The sequence below is a fragment of the Talpa occidentalis genome, unplaced genomic scaffold, assembly GCF_014898055.3.
Source record: "Talpa occidentalis isolate TD23 unplaced genomic scaffold, MPIMG_talOcc4v2.1 talOcc4.9, whole genome shotgun sequence".
Lineage (NCBI taxonomy): Eukaryota > Metazoa > Chordata > Mammalia > Eulipotyphla > Talpidae > Talpa > Talpa occidentalis.
The window spans coordinates 59,482,949-59,507,386 of record NW_023605305.1 but is presented as its reverse complement, the minus strand read 5'-3'; the positions used below and the strand labels follow the sequence as shown (position 1 = coordinate 59,507,386).

The following is a 24,438-nucleotide window of genomic DNA, read 5'->3' as shown; positions in this document are numbered from 1 at the left end:
TTTTGTAATTGTCATTTATTTGTAAAGCATATAATTTCCATAATATAAGTGCCATAGAACTAAAAATTATATTAAATTGTCCTTAGTTAAGCAAATTGATCATTGATATTTACCAATGTAATAACTTTGTTTACTGATTCAATTAACATAAAACAGATTAACCAAATGTGTGCATATGTGGAAAAACACTTTTGTTTTTACCAAAACTTTGTAACATTAACTTGTCCCTTAGAGATAGGTTCCTTCCTTGTCAAGGCCCTTATTGCATTTGATTTGACATCAATACTCATGTTGGGTAGTTGGGTACTCATGAAGTATGGTAAAGAATTAGAGATAACAAGTATAGAAAACTCTTTTAAAGAATTTTACTACAAAAGGTGGAGAAATATGGAAATTTTTTTTTAAATGGGAGCAGTTACATCCTGTATATGGATGGGATGATTTTGTAGATAGGGAGAAAATAATGATTTAAGAGAGAAATGCTTGAACTTCTGAAGTATGGATCTTGAGTAGGTCAGACGACATGGAAGGTTGCATACAAATGGAGGGAATGGACTTAGGGAAATTGATAATTCATCTATAACAGTGTATTATTAAGTAGCATATAAATGACAGCAAGTAGGTAGATGTGATTGCGAAAGTCTATGAAAGTTTTCTTCTGATGGTTTCAATTTTCTCAGTCAAGTTGGAGATAAAATGAGAATTGGTGGGGAGGTATTGGGAGGTCTGAGGTAACAAAGGGAGGCATGAAACGTTCTGGGAGAATGGGAATGTAAATGGAATACAGAAATAAAGCATAATTGCTTGACAGCATTAAGGGCTCTTTTGAGGTTTACGGTCTTTAATCTCAAATAAGAGCTTTCCTCATAGTATTTCTCAAGTCATGTTCAGGTGCACAGGTGCTGACATGGCACAGGCAATTGACTGGGTTCCCTTATGGTTTGAGGTTTGACTAAGAAAGTAAAATGAAGTGACAGAAAGACAAGGGAACTCAGTTTTGCTTATAATGGGGATAATCAACATGACTGATTCTGGATTTAAGCTGGCTAACCTTAAGAAAGAACATTAAAGGTTAAGACATCAGAAAAAGGTGATAGAATCAAATGGCTAGAAGTTGCACAGTAGTAGAGAAACTGTTAAGAGTTGTGGTACTAGAGAAAAAAACAGGTGTTAATGAACAATATGCATCAAATTGAGATTACAAGGAACTGTTATTGGTAATAACAAGATATAGAACATGACTATAGGCTGAGGCAGGTGGAAAACTAAATCATTAGAGAAGACCTTATTGAATTTCCAGGATAACAAAATGAGAATAGAGTAGCTTCAGATTCCTTACAATATTACACTGAGATAAAATTGTATCCATTACTAATGGGGATTATGACTGAATGACAGTTTAAAAAGAAGGTAGCTATCAAAAGTTTTGCAAGATACAACAAAAATAAAAAAAAAAAACTGGATTAAGATAAGTCTCTTGTCACAGGACAAATTCTCATGATGCCTATCTTAGAAGTGCATGCATACAGATATATTTACATATATATCATTATATGTCATAAGTATCATTATTACATCCCATTTTATTAACTACTTGAAAAAGGTAAATATTCTATAATATATAGAACTTGTTCTAAATTTTGATATATTCTAGTAAATACATCATATAAAGGAAAACCTGAGAACATGTTAAATGAGGCACAATGCAGGTCTTACAGAAATTAAGAAATATTTTAAGTGGAGAAATGTAAAGAAAATGGTGTTTGTAGCTCTTTAAAAGGAAAATTTCTTAGAGTTCACAAATCAGGTTTATTTTACTGAAAAGTTTTACATATGCAAATAATGCTAAGCCCTACGTCTATTACAATGAGATAGGTTCTTTTCCTAAATAAGGATCTATATGTGGGGAATGGGAAATGGCCTGCTCTTTTGTAATTACTGTAACCTATGCAGTATCCCATGTAAATTCATCTACACATGACTTTCTCAAGGAATTCACAAAAAGTACAAGTTGTTTAATTGGAATAACATCTACATGGATATTTAAGTTACTGAAATCAATGTTCAATCTATTATTTAAATTTTAAGTTATATATTTCTGATCTTTGAAAAGTCACTTTAAATATTATTTGAAAGTGGGCCTCCCTGGTGGCACAAGGGAATAAGCACCACACTATGAAGCAATCCGCAGCCTCTGCAGCATGAGTTCGATTCCTGGACAGCCAGGGAGCAACCCAGATGGCAAGGCAGACCTCTCCTGTCTGCCCACTGCTCCCCTCAGCAGTGTATTTCGGTCAATCTGCCTGTTCTGTTTCCCACTCTGTCTCTGGTGAATCCTCTCACCCCCCACATCTCTGCCCTTTACCTCAGCTTTTGTATGCATAAATAAATGAATCTTAAAAAAAAATTATTTGAAAGTAATTTTAAAATGAGCTCAATGCTTAAAATTCATTAAAAAATGAATGTAAAATTTCCTTATATGAATAGATCAGTAGTTCCTATGTTCATGATCTATGTTCAAGTTTTTACCTAACAAACAAAAATCTAGATCTTAAAAAGAAAGTTCTATTATAGTTCAAGGATTAAAAACAGACCCTTGAACACATTTATTAACTTTTCCTCATATCCTAGTAGGCAGATTAAAATGGCAAAAAAAAATATTTTGGCTATGATTTCATAACAAAGTTCTCTTCTTTCCAATACCAAAAGAATATATTTAAAATGGTTTGATCAAAACACAATGTGATGTGATTTTTTTTATCTTGGTCTTACTGTTGTTTATTTCAGCTTGTTTGAACTCTGGATTATTTCTGTACTTTCTATATAGAAAGGCAGTAACTATTTGTTCCTTGAGTATATTTTTTTTGGGTAATAAAGATGGGTGCTTTAAATAAAATGTAGCTAGATCTTATATCTGCTGAAATCTTCCTGGTTGTCTGGGGTGATCATTAACTATTGTTAAATAATTTTTTTTATTCTTATGCCATGTGAAAGGAAGTTCTATTACTAATCAAGGCTAATTATTGTTCTTAATATCTTTTAGAGAAGAGGGGCTCATATTTTAAATCAAGATATGTACTTTTCTCAATACAGTTCCATAGGTCTCTTTTAATTATAGAAAATCAAACTAGTCATTTTCTATATGATGGAGTACTAGACAGAAAAAAATATATGTGAGCAGTCACACTGGTCATATTTTAAAATTTTAAGATTTTTTGAGTAAAGTATACAAACTAGTTTGTAACAATGAGCCTATTTAATAGAAACATTAAACACTTAGCATTTAATATAGAAAATAAATGTTTAATTTCTGATTACTAACTCAAATACATTTTAAAATTAAGGATAAATGAAAACAATTGAATATTTCTCATCTGCTAATAAGCTAAAAACCAAATTTACAGATATACAGTCTTCGGTTTACCTTACTGCCAATGATTGACCGTACTTCATCATCTGGTGATGTGGGAGTCCCAGATATATCTGGATTACTGTTACTAAGGCTCCGAGAACGATTTAAATTAAGGCTTGCAGGTCTCACAGCAGATCTAGCCATTGTGGCATAATGCACTGATCCTCCCAAACCCCCAGGACCTAGAGTTTTATATAAAACAGCACATAATTAAACAAAGAAAATTAGTCATGAAAGATCTGACAAAATCTTCGGAAGTACAAAATTCCACAAAGATTATGAATTGTTTTTATTTGAAAATGATAGCTACACAAAGATATTCTATTTTACAACAACTGACAAGATCACATAAGTTATAAAGAAAATCATTATCTCATCAATATTTCTATGACCATATATTATATATATAATAAAAAACAAGTTTGTGTCTGTGTGTGTAGGGGACACACACACACACACACACAAACACAACAGACATTACCTTCATTTAGATACCGGTGTATCAATCACCCAAAATACTCAAGCTGGTGTTTATTTTTTCTTAGTCTTCCTATCTCTCCCTTGACAGTTATGAATAGGAGAGCCAATTTATTGTCAATATCTGTTAAGTGATTATTATGCTTTATTTCTCTATCTTTATCAGTGAAAATTTGAACTATAACAAAATAGCATCTTTACGATAAATATAAAAAATGAAAGGATAATTTTCCTAAGATACCAGGTTTTATAAATTCCTTTCTTGTTTAAAATCAACCATGATTTTACTGTACGAACATATAAATACCCAGCAATGATATCCATAGTGAGTCTCCAGTTTTCTTATTTAAAGGAATCTTTCTGAATGTCATTTGCAAATGACACATACCTGTCATTTCATATAGTCTTTTAGGACAACATGTAAAAAAATGTTTTGCAAACATTTGTTAGTGTACTTAATGAAAACGGGGGTGCATAATAAGCAATCATACTCTCAGAGCATTATGTACAATAATTTAGAGTATCAATATGGAAAATTATAAACCTGAATACATTCTCTTTAGAGAAGTCAATCACCTGTTTGTGCAACTAAGTAAAAAAATAAAATAAGCAAAAACGTAGAGTCAGATTCTGTTGTCTAGGTTTCATAATGAATGTCATAATTACTCGCCACCATTATTAACATTAATGTTGCCAACAGCTGAAAACAGGCACTTACCAGTACTACTAGTGAATGACTCATACGATAAATACGTAAGCAAGTTCAAAAGTATTAACAACATATGCATTAACTGACTACATGAAAAACTAAAGAGTTATTCAAATTAAGACATCCCCACTACTATCAATATCACCACCATTTCCTCCAATGTCATACAAAAAGCAAGTAACTACTTGGGCTCTGTATTATTTTATTGACCATGAATAAATCAGACCTTTTCTAGAGAACAATCTTTATTCTTAAAGCTTTCACAGGGTTATTGGAGTCACCATACCACTGAGTCACCATATTTTTTCTTTAATGTCTGATAGCATTTTAAATGACAAATATAATGTTCTATTTATCTTAAAAGTCAATGACAAAATGCTTCCAGAAACGTGTTATTTTCAAGTTCATTTCCAAGAATTAAATCAACTAAGATTTAATTCCAATTAGAGATTATCAAATAATGTTGATTTAAAATGTAACCTCTTTATTCTTTTAACTTGAGCATTCGGCACTTAGTGGGCTTCCAATAGATGTTTGCTGTTGGATGAATCAGCAACAAAGGATGTACCATGAGATTATTTCAATCCTGCCATGAACATAATCTATACAATACAATTTTACTGTAAAAATATTAAAATACCTGGTGATGGTGAATTAGGGTAAGTATTTGGTAGGCGAAAAACATAATAGATATATGATGCAAGAAGGCTGTTCCTGCCATGCTGATCATGATTTCCTTCCAAGTTTTTGTGAAGCCGGTTTATAATTGATGCCATGGCTTCAAAAGATGCTTGACCTAGATTAACTTTTAAGGAGGAAAACATTTTTGCATTAACTTTTTTAGACTGTAAGTTTCAACAAGATCCTATCACCTATATACAAATTCAGTACAATGATCATACAAATGAAGTATATAAAGATAAAATTTATAGTTTTTATTGACAGCTTATATTATTTGGATCAAACACACCTTTCTTAAAAAAAAAAAAAAGGACCAAAAACTCATTTTACTAATTTAACATGAAAATTGTTTGGGTTTGCTTAGTCAAAAAACCACCCAACTGTTACCCATCATATCACCTGTAATCATCAATCCTTCAATTTATAACTAAATGTTCAACCCAAGATTTCTAGTTACAAGTCTTCCCTAAAAAAAAATCCTCAAAGAAATGAAAACTGCTCCCTTTTGTGTACCACTATTTAATGCAAAATTCCTATAATAGGTTAGCTGAAATTTGTAGGAATTGGGTGGAAGCTGTTAATAATAGTAGAGGAAAAATCTTAGAAAAGGGTGGGAAATAGGAATATCTCTCTTCAGAACAACACAAAAGAAGAAGGGAATATAGGGATTTTGAGTTAATTGCTATATTAAGTAGATGGATGTGTGAAAACCTAGATGAGGTAATCTACACATCATGTAAAATGTAACATGATTTATCTGTCTGCCTGTTTCCCTACTAGTCTGTTTAGATCCTTAAAGTCAGACCCATGCCTTAGAGAGTACATATTAGTGCACATAATAACTGCTTAGTGTATATTTGAGGAGTAACAAATTAATTTGTTTACATAATTTTAATAATAGTCTATATAGAACATAATATGAAAACAAACAAAAGAAAGTTATCATTTTGGGCAAGTGACTAACAACCCCTTAAAAAAAAAAAATCAAACATGGCTCTTATAGATAACAAATAGTAATCACGGTTCTATTTCTACACATGTTAAAAATAACAAATTGCACATCTCATGATCAAAACATAAGTCAGTTACCTATTTGACCAGCAATGACAGGAGGTCTAACAACTAAAAGTATCAGTTTATCAAGCAGAAGATGAAGAAATCGAACGACTGGTTCTAACTGAGATGAATTCAATGCTGAAATACTGCTCTTTAATTCATTTTCTAAGTTGTTTTCCATGATTCGCATATCTCCAATTCGGACTGGGAACATGTGTTCATCCAATGCATTGACCAGAGCAAAAAACTTGTCAAGATAAGGATCCTAAAAAAAATAAATAAATAAACAAAGACTTTAAACAACCATAATTCCGTAAATTCCCCAAATTTAAACCATTACTATTTCATACTGATAATGTAAAAAAGTACACATGTATATATACATATGTATATTAAACAGCATTCTATTATGTATATTAATCAGCTGTTAATTCTTATTAAAATAGCCACTGCAAATAATCAATAGTAAATACTGATTATTCAAGAAATTTACTGATGCTGATTAAGGATTTCTTTTTCTAGTGTAAGTCTACTTTATTGATTTGGAACTCAATTACTGTGGCAGATTTACTAGGTAGTTACCACATTCATTATCAATTTATTACCTCATAGCTCCATCCAAACCCACCATCTTTGCCACACTGAAGGTAGACGCTTCAAAGTCAGCTAGTTTTTGTAGTTACTCCAAAAGGTAAAGGAACAGTCTGCTAATCTTAAGGAGTCAGAAGGGACTTTTCTTCTTGTTTTCTTGATGGTGGCTCAAGACATGAATGCTGCAGATCAGGGGCACGGGTATGGGCCAACACTGTTTCCCACAACAGGGGGGGGCTTCTGTAGCTCCACATTAGGTACCCTCCCCCACATTTCTTCATTACCACAGAATGGCAGGTGATGTGTTCCTCTAGCAGTGCCTTCTCGTCAGGTTTGTATCTCAGCCTTCACTATACTCTTCTAGGTTTTCTAAGTTCTTTCTTTGTCACTTTCTGACACTGCTTGTCTCTGTAAACATCACTAAATTCTTTCACCCCATTTGGTATTCAATCACCTTTAACCTAGTTAACAATTTATACATTTTTACCATTTAAAGTAGTGGCAGTTTTCAACTCCTAACTAAATCCTGACTGCTATTATCCAACATTCTTCTACACTGACAGACCACAGTCTTACTTAAAGTAGTAATGTGCCCAATCCCAGGGTAGATGCGGGCTCTTTATACTTAAAGTGTTATAGTTCTGACCAATGAGATGTGAGAAAAAGTGTGTTGGAATTCTGGTAAGACTCTTACTTAGTTAACAACAAAAATAAAATTTAAAAGATAGAAATACTAAATAGCTTCATATTTATAATTTTAATATTGTTCTAATTTTATACGTATTTAAATGAGTAAAAAATACTACTAAGTCATAACTATATACCTAGTAAATGTCAAATAGCTATAAGCATAGAATAAAACATCATAAGAAACATTTACTGTCTTCATCCTTTAAGAAGCTTATAATACATGACAAAATTGTTTAACATAGTTGCAAAATTTATATACTTTCGAGGACTGGTCATCAAGACTGACTGCCAGGATACTACACAATAGACATTTTCAATCTATTCTTGCAGATTCTAAAACATCTCCATAATATATTTTACCCAAAATTTTGCTCTTTGTTATATAAAGACAAATGTATCTGCTTACATTCAAACAGAGTTATGAATAAAAGATGAGTACATTACCGACTCTAAAAAGAAAAAACTAACAATGGTTATGGGAATTTTTCAAAGCATAACAAATAATGCATCTATATACTTAAATTATAATATGATACTAAGAATACTTTTATTAAGAGAAAAAATAAATGTCGAAAGTATATTATATTGTTGATCTTTTCTACAACAAAGGAGTAGAACTGTAGAAAACAGGACATGGCCAGTAACAAAAAGGAAAAACACACTGGAATCATTATTTTACTATGTTCAATGGTACACTGCTAAATAAAAGCTATATACTACCTTTTTTGCCTGTTGATGTTTTTAAACAATAATATAGAGGTGTTCTGCCTTTATTTTCCCTACCTCATTGTAAAGAAAGCATTAACACACGCTTAAGATTGTTTTCATTTAAAAGGTCTCCTTCAAGATTGGCCCTTGGCTATCATTGCCTGTGCAAGCAATATGGTTTATGTTGCACAGCTATTAGCCTTTTGGCAACACATTAGGTAGAGGTTGCCTTTACCACACGCCTATAGTAAAAATCCTAAGTCTCTAGTGAGTTTCCCTAGTAGATAACATTTCACACATTCAGTTTAACTCGTCCTTGTGACTCCATTGGACAAGAACTCTTAGAAGCTTGTACATCTTGATTCCTCTTGACTTGACCACTTGCACTTATATTTTATCAGTGTGAAATCTTAGTTCACAGCAGAACAGATAATCCTCTCCTCCATACCTGAAATGATTTAGTTTATAATATCTAAAAGAGTACTAATTCATTATATAGTTATTTTTACATTTTCCTGCCTTACACTATAAGGTCCTTCCTGACCTCATGACTACAGTCTAATGAGGCAATAAGTCAATAAATAAATATATATGTAGGCATGCATGTTTATATACACATACACAGACATACATAGAAAGTGAGTGAGAGAGAAAAGTGCAAGAGAAAACAAGAAAAAAGCAGTAATACAGGCAGGGTAAGACAATATAGAGTGCTGGGGCTGTTGTTCAAAAGAGTCACAAGAGAAGGTCTCTCTGAGGTAAGGAGAAACCTAATGAAGAGCACTCAAATGAATGTCAAGAGGAAAAATATTCCAGATAGAGAAAGAGTAAGCAGAAAGGCTTTCAAATGGGCTTGCCATATTCCAGAAATATAGTAAAGAATATGGAGCAAATTATCCCTAAGAAGTCTTTCCATTTGAAATACCTGAACCTATGTGAAATGAAATGTTTGTTTCTACACTATTTATTCTACACATCAGAAATGGGAAAAATCACGCAGTTGTTCAAAATAAAGTCAATGACATTTTAAAAAGAAAAATGTCTCCTTTATTGACATTAAATAACACTTTGTTGAAGCCTCTTAAAAGAAACTTCTAAAACTACATTATTAACTGACATATAGCCCCATTAAGTCTTACAAGTGATAACCACACGCACTGGGTGGTATCAGAGAAGACAGCTAGCTAGGAATCAGTCTTAGCCCAGTATTAGACGGCATGTCCAATTCACTGAAGTGAAATTTGATCATAAAAATTATTAAAACTTACTTACTTGTGTATGGATGGATGAAACAGCAACAACTTCAACATTAAAAACACCTTTGTGATTATCTACCCATTTCATGCCAGGTAGAGGAACCTACAAGATATGAAACATAATGATCACAGATGCTTAAATGGAATATGAATTCTGAGAACAAAAAAAAATTATATTTCAGTGAAGAAAAAAGAATATAAAATATTTTTATGCACTCTAAGGAAATTTAAAGCTTACATTTTGTTCTTATTATGAAATCAATGTTCCCTACGAAAGAATTAAAAGTTCCAAGAAGCAAAATCAGAAAAAATGAACTAAAAATTTCATCTTCCCAGAGATATATCCTATTATGTCATTCTAAATCTTCTTCTATATACAGATTTTTCTAGATACATCTTTACATAGGAGATACCAGATATTATTTTGAAACCTGTGTTTTCCATATTAAAATGTGACTCTCTTTTTTTATGTCAATAAATTCATATCTACAATGTCATCTTAATGGTTGTAATGCTCTATTTATTTTAACACCCAGTATGTTTAGTTGGTTTTTTTTTGTTTTTTATTTATTTACATATATAAGACTGGGGTTCAGGCTAGAGGTATGGGGGTTGAGAGGATTCACAGAGACAGATTGGGGAGCAGAAAAGGCAGATCTATTGAAATACACTGCTGAGGGAAACAGTGGGTGAGACAGGAGAGTTCTGATGTACCATGTGGGTCACCTCCCTGGCCAGGATTGAACTCGTGCTGCCGTGGCTGTGGATAGTGCTGCAACTTAATCCCTTGCGCCACCAGAGAGTCCCCCTTAATTGGGTTTTAAAACATTCACAAGCAAGGGAAGTCCATTGTTTTAAAACTGGAAAGTATTTTTTTCCTGATGTAAATTGCTAAGAATGTTAATTATAAATATATACAAAAATTATTTTAAAAGATAGTACATCAGTTCTCTCTATTTTTCCTGCTAAGAAAAGCTACAAACCCTGAGCATAATACATAAAATAAACATACAGACTGAAAGGTAGAGAGACCACCACAGACAAGCAACAAATCTTAAGACGTGAGGAACTATAAGGCAGTGTTTCCTGGTTTTAATTCTTGTCTCATATATTCTGAAATAGGTGCTAAAGAAGCTACCAACCCAGAACACCGAAAGGAGTGTTCTAAGGGAGAGAAAAACAAAAAAAGTACCCCCCAAGAAAAGTCTGCTATCTCTAGTCAAATCCAGTAATTGCGCTGCTCTGGTCAAATACTAAGAAACAAATCATAGCCCCACAGGCTAAGTGGGAGCCTAGGTGTCCCCATTCAAGGCTATAATGAAGTACACTGATACCAGCTCCAAATCCACATGCAATGGGTGGTATCAGAAGGCAGCTGGGAGCCAGTTCTAACTCAGTGGTAACAAGTATCTCCACTAACTGTGGTGACAGTGCAGGCTAAATAGGGAGCAATAGCAAGGTATGTCCTCCCTCACAGGCGTGAGCAGAAACCTGACATACAATTTCCATGCAATAAGTAGCCCCCCAATTCACTAGAAAATGTAGTAGTGGGGTAGAGGTGGGGAAGTCATAATTCTTTCCAACTGTCTGTATTGACACATTTATAACTATTTATTGAATGTATATGAGCCAAACACTAGTCTATGTACTTGTACATAAGGCAGTACACAGAAAAACAAAGTCCCTGTCCTCATAGAGTTATACTCTAATAAATAAACAAAAATATTTGAACTACAAAGCCTGTGATAACTATTGAGAGGATAAAGCTAAGTAAAGGACTAAAGAGTGATAGACACTGCTACTCAAAACAAAGTAATAACAGATGAATTCTCTAAATAAATGGTATTTGAATGGATATATGCATGAAATGAAGAAGTAGATCTTATGCTACAGCATGGCCAATAGGGGGAAATGTATAAAATGTCTGCTGTGGGAATGTTCTTTTTCCATGTCTGTAAAACAGTTAAACACACTGTGTGGTGTGGTAGGGCCAAGAGAGTGACAAAGAGTGGTAAGAAAGTATTTCAGAGTAGTAGTCTTATGTTGTTGAGGTTTTCTTTAGTAAAAACAATACAGATTTATTTGTGAGTACTTTGTGAGTTCTATCTAAAACTAAGTGCCACCAGGAGAACATTCAGAAGACATATTTCATATTAACATTTATAATCCAATATGGCCAAAGCATTAAGACATTGGTAATCATCGTAATCATCATATAATTGTTCTATCAAAAGGCACTCTGATCTTTGAACAGTGACTACTGATTTTTGACTGATATTTTCCCACTGTTTTTGTTTCTTTCAAGTCATATATCATTATCAAAGCTGCTAATGTCTCTTTTATTGCATGCTAATAGCTGCTTAATTTTCATGTACACAATCAATTACAAAAAGAATTATAAAAAATTAACTTACTTCTGTTCTCCCTCCAATAACCTCTTAGTGAAATGTCTAGAAAAAGAAATGCTCATTTCCTAAAGAATCTTCTAATATTACAAAATGAAAATTTGTTAAATTTATCTTTTCTTTGAGTTTTTTTTAAAAAAACATTATTTTTAGAAACAGCATAATAGTATGTAAGTATTCTATAGGAGAAGTCTAATTACTTCATTATCAATATACTTATAGCCAGAAAAAATACCAAGGTTTGAAAAAAACACCTCAGAAAAATGAAAAATCCATTTCATTCCATTTTGTGAATGTCAACATAACAGATACTGACCTCAGGTGATAGCACAGAATAAGCCTGTGGTGGTTTTTCCAATGAGACTGGTAGGCAAAACTGGCCAGTCTTTAATCGTCCATTCTGAAGCATTGGTATCCACTTTCAAATAAAAATAATTTATTTAATTTAAATATTATTATTAATTTATAAATTAATGTGAATTTAAATATGATTGCTATAAAAGTAATTACTTGGAAAATCTATTTTAAGAACTTGGTGTGAGCCAATTTTGTCTTACACCTTAAATCCCTAAACATAAAGCACAGATTTAATTACATAAGTAATAACAGACCTTTACAATTTCTATGAAGATCTTCCCCAACAAAATTTTAACATGAAGGATCCCCAAAACATTATTATTACTAACTATATAATATTTAAATTCAGAGGAGGTACTTATTATCACAGCAAAAACTGATAGTAAAAATAGGCTACAAAGCCAATCAATGTTAAACTGGAATAATATTGTTCTTGTAAATAGGGAAAGATTTTATTAGTTACAAATGCTAATAACAAAACTAAAAAGTATGAACATAAATTTATTTTCTGACATTTAGTAAAATTCATATCACAAACTGAAAAACCAAAAAATTAATCAAATGTTTATTTTTTTTCTTTTAGGTTACAGGAACGATTTTTCTGATAAATTGTGTGACAGCACAGAATGATGTCCTTCACCTTAGTTTTACCTTTGTGATGCAATCATAATGACTTTCAAAAAATACTCAAGGGTTTAAATTGCTTTGATAAAGGTAGCTAAAAAGGATTTTAATGTAAAGGTTCTCTTTTAATCATTTTACATTCGAAATATTCTATAGTGAAAAACACTTAAAATTCATTACATTTATACTGCATTGTACCAACAAATAAGTATCTACACATGTTAGGTAAATACAAGAATGAGCATTTGGTTGTTATGATGAATCTTCCTAACCAACTGAGGAATTAGATAAGGAATATTCATCTTAAATATTGTAATTATTTTTAAGATCAAAGAGCTAAAGAATTAACAAAACTAAACTTACTGTATATCCAACTGGAGTTTCAAGAGGAGTATTTTGTTTTTGTTGACAACTAACATGATAAAAAGTGAAAAGCAAGTGATGATGGTCAGTTAAAGTAGCAGGGAGTTTAACCTTGATTTCTTCATGAAAATCAGGAGACCTTCATACAAAAAAACAACAACAACAACAACAAAATAAAACATTTCAATAAGGAGTTAGTAATTTATTCAAAATAAATGTTTCTTTTTTATATATGAGTAAGTTTTTAATTTCAGAGTTCATGATTAGTTGTTCTTCTGGACCAAAATGTTTTTCTTTATTCCAAAATTCTAAATAGTTAACTCTTACATCCACATGAGGGAGCCACCACTGTTTCTGAAATTTCTCAGCTCATTTTTATTAATGGGCTGAGAAATACTTCCATTTGAAAATTCATTATGTTACCACCTTCATTATAGAATCTTTGTACTTTGGAAACTATATAAAAGAGAAGACTAGGGAAGGCTTTCTAGATTTATAAACCAATTCTGACCCATATTATATTAAAAAATACAAGTTCTTATAAGTGTATTTTAAAACCATACCACAGAAAACTATTATTCTTTTACAGGAGTCAGCTTCATATTAAGACAAATTTGTACTCTCTTTTTGTGAAAAAGGTTCTTTTTGTGAAATTAGATTCCCTAAGGAACGTCATATATCAGTTACTCCATTGCTAAAGAAATAATGTAAAGTTATCAAAACATGAACTAGTGTGTTGACTAACAGCTCAAAAAAACAAAAAGAAAAAAAAAGAAGAGGGGAGAGGAATTAGGGAGTATCCATAAACTGCATTTGTCCCACAGTTTAGAAGTGCTCCCAGCAAGTATGAGCATACAACAAATATATTAGACCAAACCAATGGCACGCTCATCTGAATATTCACAGTGGCAACTAGGAACATTTTTATAGGAAAGCATGGCTGCCATTTATGATGTAGACTTAAAAGGGATAGACTCTTAGTATCCAAACCTTCCATATTCATTTAGTATATCTCAGAGTTATAGTCAATGAAAATGTTTCCAAACCATGTCTCCAACTATCTTTAAAGTGAAAGTTGTTCCATGAATTAGGTCTTTTTCTCTGATGCATATAGGTCAACTATCTTTTTGTCTCAAGTAAGTCTCAAAAATGTTAACAGGTATAGATCTGATCACAGCGCTGTAAAGTGGATAGGCTTTTGCTATCCACAAGAATGATAGCTTATGCTAGCCATTTGAGAATCAAGACTGGTGAATAAAAGATGCTGTGTTTTATTACTGATCTCACTAATCACCAATGAATTATGAGAAAGATGAAGTTACTAGCAATGTTAGACAGTACTGTCATTTTAATTCTATTAGTGCTGAAAGCAACAAAAACAAAGACCTAATAACTGACGTACTTTTAGAAACTACTCCCTTCTTTCTTACTTTCTTGGTATTGAATGTTTTTAGTTCATTGCTTTCCTGAAATTGTTATATGAAAACTTTTATAGAAAATTAAACATCTACCAGTTATTCATTCAACAAGTATTTTTAATTATCCATTAGGTTAGGCATTGTATTACTTTTGTAGTGGTTTTAAATATGGACATAAAAAATGATACCCTCAACAAATATATAATTAGTAGAAATATAAATAAGACACACATATATCAATAACTATGGTATAAAACAGAGGCTGGCAAACTGGCCAACAGGCCAAATTCCAATCTACTACCTGAATTTACGACCTACAAACTAAAAATGGTTTTCTCATTTTTAAGTGGTTGAAAAAAATCAAAATAACATTATTTCACTAGAACAAAATACTTAAGGTTCAAATTCCAGTGCCATAAATAAAGTTTTACTGGAAGACAACGATGTCCATTCACTTGTAATTTTACTCTTTGTTTATGGCTGCTTTTGCACTACGACACCAAAGTTGTATAGTTACAATAGAGACCATACTACCCACAATATAGCCTAAGATATACACTATTTGGCCCTCTGCAAAAAAGTTTGCCAACCCCTGGTAAAGAGCATATAAGGTAAGTGGTTCAAAAACAAAGTTGAAAAGATTACTTCAAACTTTGAATCAGAGAATTGTCATTTAGGAAGAGAAAGATGATGCAGGCCTTAAAGAATGAGTAGGAGTTCAATAAATAGAGCGATATGGTATTTTAACAATTTCAGGATAGGAAAAATGATGCAAGACCGGCCCAGAAATAGAACAGCACAGGATATGTTTGGTAATGAGGCAGAAACAAAATCATCAAGAAATAAAAGATGACTAGGTATCAGAAAAATGAAGAAAGGCAAGGGTGTCTTAAATTTTGAGTCAGAGTAAGTAGAAAAATGGCAGTACCATTAGTAAAAATAAAGAGTCAGAGAGAGATAAGGTTAGGAATAAATACAAGGAAATTGAAAAGGCAGTAGGGTACCCAAATGAATATACCCATTGGGTCACTGAAAATACATGTCTGATATCAGAAGAAACGGTTATGACTGAAAATACATAGTTGGGAACAATCTAGATAAAGGCAAAAATAGCATTTTCATTGAATGTAACTGAGGAATACATATAAGGTTATTTAAAAAGAAAATATTATAGAAAAAGAGGGTTAAGGTTAAAACGTTAAGTGTTTTATGGGAATGCCTATACTTAAGGCAAATTGGAATAATAACTAGGATTTAAAAAGTGTTCAAAGACAGAAAAGGAAAATGACAGGGAGCAATACAGTAAAGGTGAAAATGAATAAAGATTTAAAGAAGACGAGGAAAAATCATACTACTCAATAGCAGTAAAGAAAGACTTGGGGGTTTTTAATATTTTTAAGTACAGGGATGCTTGTTTCTTTTTTTGCATTCAGAGACAGAGCCAATGAAGCAAGAGACTGATAATCCAAAAGAAGGGCCAAGTGATGGAATAAGTTCAGGAAGAGGATAGCTGAGACTGACAACAGACTGTCCCACTGACATTACTGTGGGACATTACTACCTCTGAAACGTAAGGAAAGCAGATCAGTACAGAGATTATTAGAGGTGAAATGTACAGAAAGTTGTTGGTGCTCAAGTTGAATAGTTTCAATGAACTTAATAAAAAATGAACACTAAAAATAAAGCCAACAAAAAAGAAGTAGGAGGGCCTCCCCTGGTGGCACAGCAGTTGAGTGCTGGGTTGCGTGGCTGCCCGCAGCCTCTGCAACACCAGTTCGATCCCCGGCACCGGCGAGGGTCCCACACACACACACACAAAAAAAAAAAAAAGAAGTAGGAACTAGAGGAATGGGGAGAAAGGTTTGAAAGAGCTACTACCAATTCAAGAAAGAGGGAAAAAAGTGATGACAAAAAGATGATGAGAGAGGTGGGGACAAACTAAAATAAAATGAATTATTGTGGACCCCACCTCACAATAAAATAACATCCATTTGTGACTGTCTTGAACTATACAATTTGTGATTTTTTTTCTCTAACAGCATTCAATATGATCATTTTTAGAAGGCATAAATGAAAAAATTATCCAAAGTTAATAATTTCCCAAAGAAATAAAATGAAATGTCACTACATAAAATAATTATTGGATGTGGAGAATATCATCAATTTAACTAACTAATGGGTTCAAATTTAGTAAAGTCAAGTAAAATTATAAAATAAAATGGAAAGACCAAAGAATCAAAAGCCATATGATACGTCAGTAACAATATAACACTAATGAAAGGATCGGAGAATTTGATAGAAAAGATGTTTTGTGTAAGTCTTAATATGTAGGAAATCTATGGAGAATGTGGTTGAAAATTATAATTTCAATGTCAGCTGTCTTGAATTTGCACATTCAGTGCAGCAAAGCATTTGATAAACACACTATCTTGAGTGCTAACAATGCCACTGAGAAGTGAGTAACTTTGAAAGAAATATTTGAATTCAGTACCTGTTATGATATACTACGGCTGTATAGGCTTCCTTTGAAAATTCTGAACAGCTAGATTTACCAAAGATTACCTGTAACAAATAACAGCATATTGAAACTTTGTTGTATTAAATGCTGGATGTTTCATATTTATGTAAGAATTGCCTAATTTAATAACTACTTGAGAACAATGGGCAAAATCAGCCCAGTGAAGAGCAATGTGCCTGCTGACATTCATAGTAAGTTCAATGCTTAACTGTAAATTTCTTTTCAACTATAAACCCATCTGACATTTGAACATTCAAAAAGTTTCTATCCATTATATTTATATCTAATAAAGTACATTTCTTTCCTTTCTTTTAAGATGATGAATTCATCTTAAAATCAGGATGTAGCATATCATTTAGAATTTATGTAAGAAATATGGTCCTAGAATGGTGGCCTCTACTATTCGAATTAGTGGCTTCTCCACTAAAACAGCAATAATTCTGAAAGACAGACATCAATTATTTATAAATGAGATTTTAAGATCCTATTTTAGGTTAAGCTATGTATCCTTTGCTTCCAGTTCTCCCTGAAAGTTACTCTACAATGGAAGAGCTGCATTCACATATTCTTACATGAACTAAAATAAAATCGATCACATTTTTTAAAAAAAAATTACAACATTACTTTTAGAGGTTTAGAGGTAAAATAATTCAGACATATATCTGTCTTTTCAATTCTAACAACAGTACAGTGACTAACTAGGGCAGTTAACTACATAAATGACTTAATACTACCAACCTCATAGTTATGATAGCTATGTGAAAGTCACTATCTAGCCATAGGTTAAATTAAACTCTTAACTCTTGGACAGCCTTCTCTACATCTGCATTAGTAATTAGGTGGACATGTCATCACACTTCCATGGACACAAAGAATATTCCATATACAAAGGGATTAACTGGTACCATATCTAGATAAAAAGAAGATTAAGAGGTATTTGTGTTTCTGCTTGTGACATTTCAATTGAGACCTTTTAAGGATATGTAAAAGTACAATAATTATGACTCTCCTACATTAGTTAAATTTCATCATGGTGCTAAGAATACATTTTTTAAACAAAGTTTTGTTCCAATATCAAAATTATGAGGTTTATGATTTTATTGTTATTGATAAATCATACGATCATGTGATCACAAAATCATCTCAGGACCCATTCAAGTAGTACTTAGTTTAAAAAATTAAGCAAACAGTATGACTATTTATACATTATTTCAAACCAGCCACTCACAGAACATTAAAACATTATATTTTGATTTGCTAATAATATATAGTGGAAGGAATATAATATCTCCCCCCCAAGTTATGATTTTTCACAAAATAACTCATTTATTTTCAAATATGAATGATATAAAGTGGAAAATCCTTTTTTTCACCATTTGACATGTATTTTTAATCATTACAACATGACTGAGCATTAATAATGTGCCAAGCGTAAGACAGGCATCAAGATAGCGATATGAATAAGACAAAGTCCCTGCCCCAAAGGAGCTCACACTCTTGTGGGCAAGGTGAAGAAACGAACTTATAAGCAAATGATAGGCTCACAAAATAGTGATAAGGGTCCTTTAAAAAGTGAGAATATGCTGTGGTACCACCAAAAGAGGGAGTGGTCTAAATGCCAATGTGGGCTGCATGCAGCTGGGACTCTGCAGATGTGGCCATATAAATGCTATGACAAGGAAAAGCTTATTAGGCAGCAATAAAAACAGATTATTTTATATATACAATATTTGTCACAAGTTCAAATTCATATGACAATTCATATATAGGATGACAAAGCATTTATTTTCACAATCCAGTATCTTTTCATCAATATGACAGTACATGCAATTCAATTCAGAAACAAAGAGTAAAGAGTATTAAATACTAGTTCTCAAACTAGTATTTTAACTAGTAATATAGTTCTACATTTATTTGACAGGTTTTTATATGCGAGGATCTGAAACAACTGCCAGAGGTACATACAAACATGAATAATTTGTGTCTGCTACTGTCAAGATCTACAAATAATGATAATACTGATTTAATACAGAAGAAAATGTACAGCTTCTCTAGTAAGTAAAAAATCAGAACTTGAGTCAAATGACTGATGTAGTTTAATAATGTACCTACTCTTATCTCATTTTCATTACACTAGGGTTTCAGAGGATGAACATCTACCTAATGACAGTTGTGATCTGATTCCATGTTGCTAACTTCAGTTGAGCCAAAAATCTACTTTCATGGAAACTGCATCTATTAATATCCTACAAATCCTAAATGACTACTTGACCAGTCAGGAATCTCCCCAGTCTGATTTTATCTTCCGTTGTTCACTGACAGGGAAATTCTCCCACTTGACTTGATCTCCGTCCCCCATCTTCCAGATAGACGGCCATTAATATTTTACCACCTCCAGTTTTAGCTCAGCTATGCCTTCTCCAGAGTGATCTCTCCTACCTCTGGACTCATAGGCATTTGAATCCCTGTGTCAGTCTTCTAATAACTAGCACAAACCTTGGTTCTCAATATTGGTTTCAAAAATGTAATCCTTCAAAGGGATTTAAAAATACTGATACTTGCCAGGCTCCCACCCCTAGAGGTTATAATTTAATTGAAATGAGATTCACTCTGAGTGCGGTATTTTTAAAAACTCCCCAGGAGAGTATAATATGCAACCAAGGTCTTGAGAACTATTATTTAGCAAAAATGAGAAGAATCCTACATTTAGAATTAGCTGGGGAGTGTTTTTACACTACAACACAGCCTCACATAGTATCCAACATCTTCTACCTCCTTTATGTGGCCTATCAGTCAAAAGGGGGTTCAGGAGAATCCGAATCACAGATGACCAGCAGAGAAAAGGTAACTCTCCTTTGTTACAGTATCCTAGGTGATTCTGACCTGATCCTCTTTGGAAGGTCACTATTTTAGAATTTTGTGTACTTTGTCTTATAGCCTCTAGATTACAAGTTTCATTCATCTTTGTATCTCTGGTAGCACCTAGCATATACCAAGCACTCAATAAATAAGACTTTAAATGAGCTCATTAGTAACTATACAGAAAATAAAATACAATTAGAAATTTATTTTACATGATCACATTACGTTCCAATTTAGAGCTATTAACCAAGTTGACAGCCCCCAAATGTCAATTTTTAAATGACGTGTAAAACAAAGGGAAAACAAAGAACATTTCTTACCTGCATAGCATTGCTTGGGTCTTCTCCATACATAAATTGGACTTTCACTGTTATATTTCTGGCAGAACCTTGACGATTGGCAAAATTGAGACTCTGAGGGTATATGTAGAGAAGATTTCTGTGAAGGCAACAGTGTACATGATAGTAAATACATATCTAAAAATAATGCTATGTACAAGAAGACACAAAATAATATTGAATTACTAATATTTGCTAGTATAGTATATTCAACTATGCTGAATATTTTCACATAAAATGTTTAATTCTTAGAGCAATGATTCAAATAGCAACAGATAGATCCAATTTTTGCTTCTGATCTGAGGCCCAGAAAAGTAAAATGATTTTCATAAAACCAAGTAAGTGGAAAAGCTGAAATCAGAATACAGGTAAGTCTGACCTCAAAATGCAAATTCTTTCCTCTACAACAGACTTCTGGGAAAGTAATGAATACAGACTAAAACATTATTAAGAGACTAAAAACAAAAAGTTCCAACATTATTTTAGTTCCTCCAAGCAGGTATAAATAGGGTGACATTTATAAATGTAGCTTTTATATAAGTGGATCAAGGATTTAAGAAGTATAACATTGCATATCATTGTTCAAAAACACCTATGACAATATGGTAGGTCTAACAGTATTGGGTAATCACATGTCACTTTGCATTTGACTTCATGTCTTATTCTTTATACAATTTCAATAGCCCCACTGTCAACACAGAGAAAAACAAAGATACCAAAAGAGAGAAATAAAAAAAAAAAAAAGGTGGAGGGAAGTTACTTTACCTGAGGACTAGTGATGAGAGATGAGGAACACTGAGTATAATAAAACCCTGCTAATCAACTACCGGGGTATGAAAAGAGTTCTACATTTTCTGGAAGGCATTAGGGCAATACAGAAATTTTAAATGAACCATCCCTTTGACCAAAAACCTACATCTTGTCTAAGGAGAAAACAGCACACTGGTGCAAGTGGGTGTATCCAAAGAAATTTAATAACTTTTTATAACAAGAAATTATATGGGCCTTCCTGGTGGCGCAAGGAGCTAAGACGCAACCTATGAAGATGTCCGCAGCCTCTGCAGCGCGAGTTCAACCTCCTGGCCAGCCAGGGAGCAACTCACATGATACAGCAGACCTCTCCTGACTCGCCGCTGCTCCCCTCAGCAGTGTATTTCAGTCAATCTGCCTGTTCTGTTCCCCGCTTTGTCTCTGGTGAATCCTCTCACCCCCCACACCTCTGGCCTGTACCCCAGCTCTTGTATGCATTAGTAAATAAAAAAAAGGAATTATATATCATTATAAAGAAATATATTGCTTATCAGTGCTGGATTAGTTAAATTAATAAGAACTACTATGGAATCCTAAAAATGACAATATACAGAATTTGTTAATATAGAAAGAAATAACCGGTACATTGGATTAAAAAAGAGAGAGAGAGAGATTCCATGGCAGGTTGTAATGAAAAAAAAAAAAACTAAAGATGAAAGATGACTGTGACTGCAACCACTGAAGTTATCAAATAAAATTTGCACAAGAAATATTTATTGATTCTGCACCAAATGTCACAGATGGTATTGTGCAACAGGAAAACATAGGACGGTTAAATGGCAATTCCCTGGTATTCAGGAACAAAAAGCCTAATAAGATGGAAAAGACTATTTCAAAACAATGTAATACTGGAGAGCTGTACAGAGGTTATGGGAGGAAGAGGGAGGTACACTGCTGTCTGTGGGGATGTTTTTCATCATTTACCTTTGCAATGTATTTCCTGAAGAAATTAGATTATTTTTGTGTAGATTTTTCCAGAAGCTAGATTTTTTGGTTATATCCCTCTAGTGATATGCAACATGTTCTGCGTTTTGGTAAATTGAGAGTTGGATCTAATATACAAAGAGTTGGTTAAGTTCAAATGTTTTGGTCATGGTCTGTGAGAAATCATCTGTGTCCTTCTATCAGGAGGAAAATGTTTGTTTCTCTTTTTGTGTAATTAGTGCACACTAATGATCTATACCTAAGTCCATTATGTCAATAAGGGTTACCAAAGGGTAATATTCTACCATTTCTTATTTATTTGATAGTTGGAATACCTCTATGAAGAGTGTTTTTCTTCTTATATGAGAGACAAGAATAAATGCTTGATTCTTTTCCATTAGACTAATTTTCAAAATTATCAATGAGTATATTACAATCTTACTGATAAGATCAATTACATCTTTTTTTAAGCATCACTTATAAACTCAAAAAATCAAACATATGATGGGATTTGATACACAGCAGTTATCCTTTTTAATTTTTAATTAAAGTACTATTTGGATACCCCCATCAGTTATTACCACCATAGTGCAACCACCAGCAAATCACCCATAGTCCACTACCAAAGCCCATTGTGCTTCCTTCCCTCTTTATTCTTACTTCTCTCTCCCCTCTTTGATGCTACAGTTCTGTAGTCAGCTCTGAAGGGTTAGTTTTTAAGTCTTTATCTGACCCTTAGTATAGTTACTTTATTTTTTTTGTTTGTTTTTTTTATAGAGGCATGTTTTTTTTTTATTTATTTATTTGTTTGTTTGTTTTGTTTATAAATGCACTGGGTACAGTCAGAAGCGCGGGAGGGTGAGAGAATTCACCAGAGCCAGAGCAGGGAGCAGAGCAGGCAGAAGGACTGAAGCACACTGCTGAGGGGAGCAGCGGGCGGCAGGAGAGGTCTGCGCGCCATGTGGGACACTCCTCCGGTGGCCGGGGAGCAGCCGGGGATCGAACCGGCACCGCAGAGGCCGCGGGCAGCTTCGCAACCCAGCGCTCAACCGCTGCGCCACCGGGGAGGCCCTAGTATAGTTACTTTATATTCCCCATATTAGTGACACTATCTAGTGTTTCTCTGTCTCCTTCTGGCTTATTTCACTTAGCATTTTCTCTTCCAGCTCCATTCAAGATTCCACAAATGGGACGAGTTTACCATTTTTCATCACTGAGTAATTTTACATTGTACCTATATATACACCACAATTTCTTGACTCAATTATTTGTTTTGTGGTACTCAGGAGATGACTTTAGGGATTCATTCCAAACAGCAAGGATAACAAAAGAGAACATATCCAACTGGTACTACATCAAACTAAGTCATTTAGACTTTTTTTTTTCATTTAGACTTCTTATTATTATTAGAAATGCATTTCATAAGGCTATAGTTGCCATAAATAGTGATCCCTCTGATGGTTGTGAACAAAGTTAATTAAAAACCTTCTGGGAAGAATTCACCATTCTAGAAGCCAGTAAGACATTAGTGATTCAAAGGAAGAGAGCAAAATACAAACATTAAAAGGAGTTTGGAAGAGTTGATTCTAACTCTCATGGATAACTTTGAAAGCTTTAAGACCTCAGTGGCAGAAGTAACCGCAGATGTGTTGGAAATACCAAGAAAACTAGAATTAAAAGTGAAGCCTGAAAATGTGACTGATTTGCTGTAATCTCATGATAAAACTTAAATGAGCAAGGAGTTGTTTCTTATGGGTGAGCAGAGCAAGCAATCTTGCGAATGAAAGTGCTGTGAACATTTTTTAAATGACAACTAAGGATACAGAATATTATATAAACTTAGTGAATAAAGCATCAGCAGGGTTCAAGAAGAGGAACTCCAATTTTAAAAGAAATTCTACTATCAATATGGTTAAAATGGTATCAAATAGCATCATAAGTTACAGAGAATTTTTTTGTGAAATAAAGTGTCAAAAAATCCAGCAAACTTCATGGTGCCTTACTTTTAAGAAACTGCCAGTTACCCCAGTGTTCATCAACCACTACCCTTACCAGTCAGCAGTAAATATTAAGGTAAGATTCTCCACCAGTAAAAGGATTATGACTTACTGAGGGCTCAGATTTTGGTTGATATTTTCAGCAATATAGTCATTTTTAGACATAATGCTATTGTATACTTAATAGACTATGATATAGTGTAAACACAACTTATATGCACTGGGAACAAAAAAATTTATTG

General features: G+C 33.1%; 1 protein-coding gene across 10 annotated transcripts in view; it reads right to left on the bottom strand.

Moving 5' to 3' along the window:
* DOCK7 (dedicator of cytokinesis 7) overlaps nucleotides 1-24,438 on the bottom strand; it is a 153,541-nt gene that overhangs the window by 61,921 nt on the left and 67,182 nt on the right. For all 10 annotated transcript variants that reach the window (XR_008550196.1, XM_037501367.2, XM_037501368.2 and 7 more), the window contains exons 15-22: nucleotides 20,448-20,565; nucleotides 17,239-17,309; nucleotides 13,330-13,468; nucleotides 12,302-12,403; nucleotides 9,597-9,683; nucleotides 6,369-6,600; nucleotides 5,239-5,403; nucleotides 3,425-3,594 (exon numbers count right to left, since the gene is read on the bottom strand). Coding sequence is in view for 9 of the 10 variants with exons in the window: in XM_037501367.2 (XP_037357264.1) it covers nucleotides 3,425-3,594; nucleotides 5,239-5,403; nucleotides 6,369-6,600; nucleotides 9,597-9,683; nucleotides 12,302-12,403; nucleotides 13,330-13,468; nucleotides 17,239-17,309; nucleotides 20,448-20,565 (1,084 nt within the window). In the remaining variant the exon portion in view is untranslated. The remainder of the gene's footprint in view (nucleotides 1-3,424; nucleotides 3,595-5,238; nucleotides 5,404-6,368; nucleotides 6,601-9,596; nucleotides 9,684-12,301; nucleotides 12,404-13,329; nucleotides 13,469-17,238; nucleotides 17,310-20,447; nucleotides 20,566-24,438) is intronic.